We start from the raw sequence: 9,940 nt of genomic DNA, 5'->3' as shown, positions 1-9,940 counted from the left end.
AGGCGGCAAGTACCTGGGTACAGAGGTCAACTCATGCTCTGAATGTTAAAAATGTATAGGTTCCTTTACACCATCATTGGACTTGACGTTTCGAGCCTACCAGCTCTTCATCAGACGATGATGCAACACCTTGTTGAGAAATCATTACGCACGCAGCCACGGACACAACCAGCGCGATTGTAGCCTAGATAATTAATCCCCTTATGCAAGATGAAGCTGTAATTCTTTTCTATATCCTACTCCTTTACATTCAAATCGTTTTCACTCCCAAATACAATGCTTTAACTGTTATTATTGGCTACATTTGTGCACCTGCTTGTCATTCATGCATCAAAAAAGATTAGCCCACAGTATGTCCGTTATTTATATCAGATGTCCGATAAATTGTAATCATTCCGGACACGGCGACCGGCAGTTTAAAATCATAGTGCGACCTCTGCTCTCTCTCTCTCTCTCTCTCTCTCTCTCTCTATATATATATATATATATATATATATATATAGCATATGTGTCATTTTAGATTTTAGCTATAGCAACAGCAAAATAGCAAAGAAAACTCTTAGTATTTGGAACAGCGGTTCTCAAAAATAGCAGATATACAAGCTCACAGCGCGTCACTTAGTTTCGCGCTATTTTTTTACATTTAAAAAAAATCTGTGTTTGAAAATAATTGTGTTTTGAATAATTTCAATCCCTGGCACAACGCATTTTCAGAATGGGGGTCTGCGGCCATATATGTATACATTTTGGGGTCCTTGCCACGAAAAGGTTTGAGAACTACTGATTAATGAACCTGGTGTTATTGTGGAGTTGAGGGCTATGGAAACATAAAGACTCCTCCAGCAGAACTGAGACAAAGAAAAAGGAACTGAAATCTCAACCATTTGTACTAAACATGAAACTTTAAAAAAGAGTTTCATGAAAAATGTTGAAAGTCATTTCCTGCTTTGGCTTACTTGGTGGTTTACACACGCACGTGCAAGCACGCAAGCACGCACGCGCACGCGCACACACACACACACACACACACACACACACACACACACACACACACACACACACACACACACCAACACACACACACACACACACACACACACACACACACACACACACACACACACACACACACACACACACACACACACACACACACACACACACACACACACACACACACACACATTGAAAAAGATACCCTGGTCTCAATGGATTTCCCTGAAATAAAGGTTTCAATCAATAGCAACATTAGGATGTTAGGATTTAGAAGACATTTGTAGAATGTCAGGTCAGGCCTCAGGTCTTAATGGGTTAAACTGTGGTCGCAGGCTCTCTCAACACTTCTCCCTTTGTTAATTTTAATAAACAAACTTACTAAATAAAAAATGTTGTATGGTTCATTGTAAATACAGCTGCAAAATGGCTGCTCTATAGATTATTACAGAAACAGTCTGGTCGTTATAAAGAATATTGTTGCTGTCGGGCAGAAACACAAACACAAAAGGAAGCAAAGAAATAGCCGACATACATGTAGCTCACAACGCATTGCGATGCGACACATTGTGAGCTTGCAGTTTTGGTATTTGGGAAAGCAATTCAAGTGAAAGTGAATGTGGTTGAGTCTGTCAATTGGTTTTATAAATACCTAGCCTAGCTGACACTCAGCCTGAATTTTCATTTCGTTTCACTCCATTATTCAGTCTGAAAGCCCTCTCAGTGCAGACGTTTTCTGAGGTGGGGGCGTGGCCAAAGTTGGACTCTTTGGCGATTGGTTCATACTGGATTATCCCGATCCCAATTCGTCGTACAGATTTTCAACCGAGAAACCCCCGCCTTCGACACCGTCACCAGACCCTGAATGCGAGGCAAGCGATTCAGGGGGCGGAGCCAGGCTAATAAATACCGTCTTTGACCAATGAAAAGAGAGCAAGAGCTTTCGTCACAAGAGCTTGTGTGACTAAATAATAGCTACATTGGATCCATTGGAACACAGGTTCTTTTTTCACCCATGCATTTCCTGAAAAGTAAACGTTTTGGACATACAAAGCTCACGACACGGACCTCACCAGTCAACATGGCCGCAATCCAGTTATTGTCAATTATTATGTTTTTCACCAGGATTTGTACGTCAAATGAATCATCCAATACAAGCATGGTGTTTCCAGGTAAGTCTGGAGGTAGTTTTATTTCAATAGTCTTCAAGTACCTGTGCCAGTCACGGTTCCCTCAATTAATTACCTATATACTATTGTCTCTCTTGTCACAGTAGTAAGTAAATAAGTAAATAAGTAAATAAGTAAGTGAGTCAATGGGGCCACCATAATCGAGACTTCGTATTTGACATTTATTTTTGCGTAGCCTACCAAAGAGTCATGAAATATATCTTCAAGGCATGAAAATATGTCATCATAACATTTACTAGAAACATAATGGAGAGGGACGCTGTTCAGTTAGTTTAACCAGTGGTTGTCATAGTGGGTCTGGGGACCCCCAGGGGTCCTTTGGGGGGGGTTTCAGGGGGTCCTCAGCAGAATGAGTTAATACAGCATCACAATCATTTAAAACTCTTTAACCATTTATGCGTTGGCTATTCAAAAATAGCAGATAAGCTCACAGCGTGTCACTTTGTGCAGCGCTGCGTGCTTGTACATCTGCTATGTTTGACATAAAAAAATAAAAAAATAAAAAAGTGCAACATCAAATGCATTATTTAACACAAATCTTCTATTCTGGGGGTCCCTGCCACAAAACATTTTCAGATGGGGGTCCACGACCAAATAATACGTATCAATTTGGGGGTCCTTGGCATGAAAAACTTTGAGTCAAACAGCTATAAAAACTGACTTTTGTGTGTTTCTGCTTTCTTGAAGGAAGAGAGAGAGGTCGCGGTTACATTGGGCTTGAGTACCCACCAGACCTGGAACAGGAAGTAGTCACAGACCAAGGTGCCACTGGTGCAGAGAAAGAGGACAGGGTGCAGGTAGGGTGCCTGTCATAATTATTACATAGTAGACCATACCCGGGGTGGCAGTGGCTCAGGGGTAGAGTGGCCAGTAGAGCGGCCGGATGGAAGCCGTGAGGTTTCCAGTTCGATCCCGGGCTCCCCCAGAAGAGTTACTGTCAAAGTGTCCTTGAGCAAGACGCTGAACCCCTAATTGCTCCCGATGAGCAAGTTGGTGCCTTCACTGCCTTGCATTGTTTCCTCCGCCATCGGTATATGAATGTGTGTGTGAATGGGTGAATGTAATGCACGATCTATGTAAAGCGCTTTGGATAAAAGCGCTATATAAATGCACTATTTACCCGTGGGGGGATATGCGCACATGATTTGGCAACCCGGGAGCCAGCAAACACAAAAATGCTAATAAACAGCTGACATTTGGGGAAAGTGAAAAACAGGCTTCGCTGTTCCGTGCACATGGTCAATGGCTGTGTGCAAAGTCAGAACAATTACTCCAGCCACTGAGGAGAACCGAGCAGAAGAGATGTTGGCCTCACCACCCACACAGAGCTTTGTCGAATTATAGGAGGATTTGCCTAATCGCAATGATTTGAGATAGTCGTTTTAATTGTTTCCATGTTGAAAACAAATGTCATATTCTTTGTTTTAAATAGTGGTAATAGCCGATCTACAAGCTCGCAACGCATCACAACGTGACAAGCTGTGAGCGTGTAGATCTGCTATTTTCACTATTCGGAGAAACGTATAAAGTTGAAAACTTTATACGTTTTCAACGTATAAAGTTATAAAATATGTCAGTCATTTCTATATCTGTCATATATCTGCCAAACACAAATGTTATGTTCATTCACATGTTCCAACATTCAACGCCAAAACACGATTAAATCGTTAATCACAACTATTTGTGTGACAATTACTCGTCAAGCAAAATGTCATGACATGATGGTGATAACCCTATAGTCAGTGGTGGAAAAAGTATTCACATATTTTACTTAAGTAAAAGTATCAATACTGCAATGTAGAAATACTCTGTTACAAATAAAAGTCAGGAATAAAGAAATGACTTGAGTAAAAGTATAAAAGTATTGGCATCAAAACGTACTTAAAGTCCCAAAAGTAGAAAGTACTCATCATGCAGAATGTCCCATTTCACAAGTTTTCAAATGTATCCACAAGTTTCCTAGGGCATTGTGGGCATCACTTCCTGTCGATTTCATTGGATATCATTGGATTTCATTGGATCAAATCGACAGGAAGTGATGCCCACAACGCCCTAGAAACTTGTGGTATCCACAAGTTTCCTAGGGCGTTGTGGGCATGACTTCCTGTCGATTTGATCAGGTATCAGGGATCAAATAAATAGGAAGTGATGCCAACCAAACCCTAGGAAACTTGTGGATGCAAATCTTTTGAAAATAGCAGATCTACAAGCTCACATTGTGAGCTTGTCGATCGTCTATTTTCAAATGGCCGAAAAGTATATAGGGCATAGCAATGGTGGCCATTTTGTGGTTCCACAAATCGAAAGCCCATAAATTTTTCCCATAGAGATTTACGAAAATACTTATATTCATTATTTTAAGCCTGGAACCAATTATCCAGGCTCCTGGTGAATCATGACCATTAAACATTTGATTCTGTGATAAAAAAAATTGTTGAAAACCGCAAAAAGGGTCATTATTAAATATAGTATATCATATATAGTATATTTTTTTCACAGAATCAAATGTTTAATGGTCATGATTCACCAGGAGCCTGGAGCCTATAGGGTTGAAGTGGTTAATGTATGTTTTGAAATACTAATCTAAATGTACAAAGTAACTAGCACTAAATTATTCAAATAATTGTAGCTTTTTACAGTAAAGTAAAAAATACCTCAAAATTGTACTTAAGTACAGTACTTGAGTAAATGTACTATGTACTTTACACCCCTGCCTATAGGTGCAGGTCAGCCTTGAAGACCAGAGGACCTTAGAAGGCTGGCTGACCACCATCTTCCTCCCCATCGTCTACATGGTGGTGTTTGTGGTGGCCCTGCCCACCAACGGCATGGCGCTGTGGGTGTTTGTGTTCCGGACCAAGAAGAAGCATCCGGCCTCCATCTACATGGCCAACCTGGCTCTGTCTGACCTGCTGTTTGTGGTGTGGATCCCCCTGAAGATCTCCTACCACCTGAACGGAAACGACTGGATCTACGGAGAGGCTCTGTGCAAAGTGCTGGTGGGGTTCTTCTATGGCAACATGCACTGCTCTAGCATTTTCATCGCCTGTATTAGTGTTCAACGCTATCAGGCTGTAGTTCATCCGCTGGCCCAGCAGAAGGGCACAAATCACATCACCGTCGCTGTGTGTGTTTGCGTCTGGGTTGTGGTGTGGCTTCTCACCATTCCTCTCTACCTTTACGATCAAACTGTGAAAGGAAAAAGCCTCAACATTGTAACCTGTCACGACATCACCAGGTACGTATTTGATTATATTAGCAATTGTGTTTTCTGTCTGTTGTTTGAGTGAGTGTTGAGGTTTTCTTTCTTTTTAGTTTCGGCTTTTTTGTGATTTGTTCCCCGTTAGCGGTTATAACGGTTGCACTATTTGCTTTTATTGACGTCAATGAAATTGTTGCATTCTATTCTAGGCCCAGTCAGATGAACATGGCGGCGGGGTACTTCCTGACCATGGCTATGGTGGGATTTGTAGCTCCGTCCATGGTGTGCGTGGTGGCCTACGCTCTCATGCTGAAGTCTCTGAGGAACTCCATGAGCAGCGCCTCCGTCACCAAGAACCGGAGGAAGGCCGTGGTTCTGATCATAACCGTGCTGGTCATGTTTCTGCTGTGCTTCACTCCCAGCAACGTCATGCTGCTGGTGCACTACTGCCTCATGCTGGCGGGGAAACCCAGCAACCAGTACGCGTTCTACATCACCACCCTGTGCCTGGCCAGCCTCAACAGCTGTGTGGATCCGTTCATTTACTACTTCATCTCAGAGGAGTTCAGAAACCACGTCAAGAACACGCTGATCTGCCGGTAAGGCCTGTCGCAATTATTACATAGGGAGACTGGGGTCAAAAGTAACAGGGGGCAAATGTAACACACTCAATAATTCTAATCAGAAATAAGATAGAGGGGTGAGACTTTTTCTGCACAGTAGGCTCCTCTCTCTGCCTATGGAAGGGTAGAATGATCATTTCATCTCAGCAGAAGTTTTCAACAAAAAAAATATTTTGATTTGTAAAAGTAAATTCTTTAATGTACAGTATTTTTCTTCTGCTGTCTAAAGTTTACATGACAGCTAATTTGAATTTAGATGAATTGTATCTATGTTATTGGTCACAAATTAACGTTAGCAGCCTATGACAATCTACGTGTTTCTAGCTAGAATATGGGATTTCATCATGGCTGCTCGAGTTTTTGTCTGGGATTACATACTTTTATGATAGTAAATGAACATATTTCAATACATTTCAAAGTAAAAATACATTTAAATAAAAAATAGACATACACTTGAAAAAACTAAATTGAAAAATAAAATCATTCGAATAAGAATAAAAATAAAAATAATTATATATATAAAACATTCTTAAGTAACAATATTAAATTATAAAAAATACATATTACTCAGTGATTTATTTGAGATATAGTGTGTTAATATGACTTATTTTTACAGTGTTACTATTGCCCAATGTCCAAAAAAACACAATGCAATTGTTAATCGCAATTATTTGCGTGACAATTAATCGTCTCAAGTATAATTTCATGATGGTGACATCTCTGTCTGCAGGAGCGTCAGGAACGTGGACAGAGCAGCCACTGTGCGCAGGGCGGTACGTTCCCCAGGGACGGCGGCAGCGGCTCAGGAGGAAGAGCGGGTGGTTCCCGGTTCGATCCCCAGCTCCCCTTGTGTTACTGTCGAAGTGTCCTTGAGCAAGACACGGAACCCCTAACTGCTCCTGAGGAGTAGGTTGGTGCCTTGCATGGTTTCTTTCTCTTCGGGGTGTGCGTGTGTGCGAGTGTGCGTGCGTGCATCAATGTATGGGTGAATGTGTGTGTGAGTGTAATACACATTGTAAAGCGCTTTGGATAAAGGTGCTACAGTATATATTGTATATTTTGTTCGCTAGCACATCGCAAGGACTGGTGTGTGTTGCACCTTATAACAGAAATGCACCATTTACTGTGCACCATAATGAGCAGAGACGATCATCTATCTATAAAATCTCTGCATGCCTGCGTGCATTTATTTATTTATTTATTTATACATCAGAGGAAGTCGTGGAAGATTCTAGTGGCTGTCGCAGTCTCCTGACTTGAAACCCCCATAGAACATCTCTGGTGGGATTTGAAGTCTGGCTATGCATCACGTTTGCAGCAGATCATAACAGCAAAAGGGTGTCTACTAAGTACTCTTGTCCTTGGGCCTTCAAAAGGGTCCTCAGAGTTTCTACAGGGGGTTTCTACACTGGTAAATGTGTAATAGGATTAGTTTTTTAGTTTTTATCATTAAAGACGGGGTGCCATGCTTTTCAGTGATTCCCCCCCCCCCCTAAAACATAATCATCAGGTATTATGGTTATACTAGGAGCAAGATTTTTTTCAAAAAAGTGTACAGAAATTGTTCAAATTATGTTTTATGTGGACACGCCTCCAGTTCATTAAGTATACCTGGTTCTCACCTTAGCACCTCCTCCACCACCTTAGCACCACCCACCTGTCCTAGTCCCTCCTCCTCCTCATGCCCACACCTGTTGTGTTATGATAATGAGGGGGAGGGTATGTTTTTACTATGTCACTAAAGCGCTGTTTCTCTATTGGCACGTTTGACCCTCAAGGTTTCAACCCCCAGGTAGAAACTCAAAATAGTCAGAGAAGACATAAAACACCATAAAAACACCACCAGGGGGCTTAATGAAGTTCTATCAACCTCATAGACACATGAAAAACAGAAAAAGTGCAAAACCATGGCACCACCTCTTTAACCACTTGAACCCAAGTGTCCCTATTCTGGGGGGAACATTCGCCGAAAATAGCTGATCTACAAGCTACAGTACGATGCGTTGTGAGCTCGTAGATCGGCTATTTTCAGTCTAGAGATTAGTGTAGATGGGGAAAAGCAAACCAAGTACAGAGCCAAAGGTTAAGTTGATTATGAGGGTCTAACTGGTTGAATGTCTGAAAATACAGATCCAGCTACCAGAAATGAGGCCGACACCCATGGAGTTTGAAGTCAGCGTTGGAGAGGGTCTCACATTACACCAAACTGGCTCCACATTTTGCTCAAATATTGCTCAGGGCTTTGGCTATAGCCAGAGCTGCTTTCCGCACCGTTAATGTACTTACACAATGTACAGACGTGCCGCTGTTTAGCTCTGCAGCCGCTTATGTAATGTCGGACATTACCCAACGTTTGCTTCATAAGCACTAGCCTTTTTAGAATCTGCTATGCACTTTCCCATATGTGTGTGGGCAAGATAGCAATTTTAGGGATAGCTCAACAACATGCCCATGGCCACACCTCCAGGCGCAAATAATGGAGCCGGCAGTTGGCATAATGTATAGCGGGTAGCGCGGCCGTAAGATACCGTTTGGGGACAGGGCCAGCTGCCTTGTGCGTAATTAACGGGTAGCGTAGTGCCAAGGGATGGCGCAGGGCGGAAGTTAGGGCCCTATGAATTCACCAGGCTCAGGGGGCCATCGAATCAGGATCCAGCCCTGACTAGATCCCATACCCTGGAGGGATGCGCGCACAGTATTTATTTTACTTTTCTTTCTGTTTTTCTTTTAAGATAAGAGCAAGAGTTTTCAAAGGGGTGTAGGAGTGTAGTTCAACTACAAGATGTTATAACACTGTTATTAACTATTTACATACTATAATATGCACAAAGGTTACATTTAAAAAGCAACAAGTTGTTATTCACAATGGTGTATGGAATGTGAACTCTTTATCTAAGTATTTTCTGAAACACCAGATGGAGTACATTAATGGAAAAATCCACTCTGAAAATTGAGCTCTTGGGCTTAGTGGGCAGTTACTGTTGTGCTGTTGCAAGGTTCCCTTTGTCCACTTGATGGTGACAGTTTGAGCTCACCAAGTTCTGAATCTCATCTCAACCAATCTTTGGCTTTATTAATGCTATATTGTAAACGCATATAAATGTTCTAATGGAATGTTGCTGTGTTAAAAACTCTTTTATTTATAATACAACCAATAATAATGCAAACTCAATGTCCATAGGAGGACGACTGTCTATAGTATATCTCTAAGATATTAGGCTACTTGGAACATGGAGCAGGTCTAACGCCGTTGTTATTTAAATGTCCTTTCATTTGATAATTAAGGGAGTAGTTCACCCAAAAAATGACGTATTTTCTATCAATTACACCCCTTGAAGCCTTGAATTCATGAAGCCAATAATTTGATGACCGGCGTCCGGAGTCAAATGCAGGTCAACTCTGCCGGTCATCAAATTATTGGCTTCATGAATTCAAGGCTTCATGGGGTGTGTAATTGATGTTTTTTTTTTGGGTGAACTACTCCTGTAATCTCCTTTCAAGCTGATTGCCTCGACTTGCACACAAGGTGACAAGAGTTGGAAGGTTGATGGAAGTGCGCTCAGCCCACCCAGATGTGCATCTAGCCCACCTAATCAAAAGTTAAGAAAAACATGAATTGTTCAGGCATTGAAAAAGAAAATACCACTACCATTTCTAACTTCGATTGGGTGGGCTGCCTATAGCCCACCTCCTCCAAAGTAGCCCTCTACTGGTCGTGTTCACTTCAGACACAAACCAGCTCTAAAAAAAAATTCAGAGTAATTGTCTAATTACATGTCATTGAGAGCTGAGTGGGGCATTTATATATTTTAAATTAAACTTTCGTATCTGTTGTAATATAATTAAGCTATAGACGCTGTAAAGTTCGTTATTAAAGTAAATATATGGGTACTAGTGGAGACAAAAATAGTAATGAATTGTGTACGCGAGGC

At 41.5% G+C, this 9,940-nt stretch overlaps 1 protein-coding gene across 1 annotated transcript; it reads left to right on the top strand.

Moving 5' to 3' along the window:
- Positions 1 to 4,936: 4,936 nt before the first annotated feature.
- LOC308077856 (proteinase-activated receptor 2-like) lies at positions 4,937 to 5,988 on the top strand (the record flags this gene model as incomplete). The annotated part of the gene is made up of 2 exons (XM_080418823.1): positions 4,937 to 5,421; positions 5,595 to 5,988. The coding sequence occupies exons 1-2, from the start codon at positions 4,976 to 4,978 to the stop codon at positions 5,986 to 5,988; spliced, it is 840 nt and encodes a 279-aa protein (XP_080274949.1). The 5' UTR covers positions 4,937 to 4,975.
- Between the last annotated feature and the right edge of the window lie 3,952 nt (positions 5,989 to 9,940).

This window comes from Gymnoscopelus braueri (genome assembly GCF_963280865.1).
Source record: "Gymnoscopelus braueri genome assembly, chromosome: 22".
NCBI classification, from domain to species: Eukaryota; Metazoa; Chordata; class Actinopteri; order Myctophiformes; family Myctophidae; genus Gymnoscopelus; species Gymnoscopelus braueri.
Note: the sequence above shows the minus strand (reverse complement) of the source record. Positions and strands in the feature narration are given on the sequence as shown.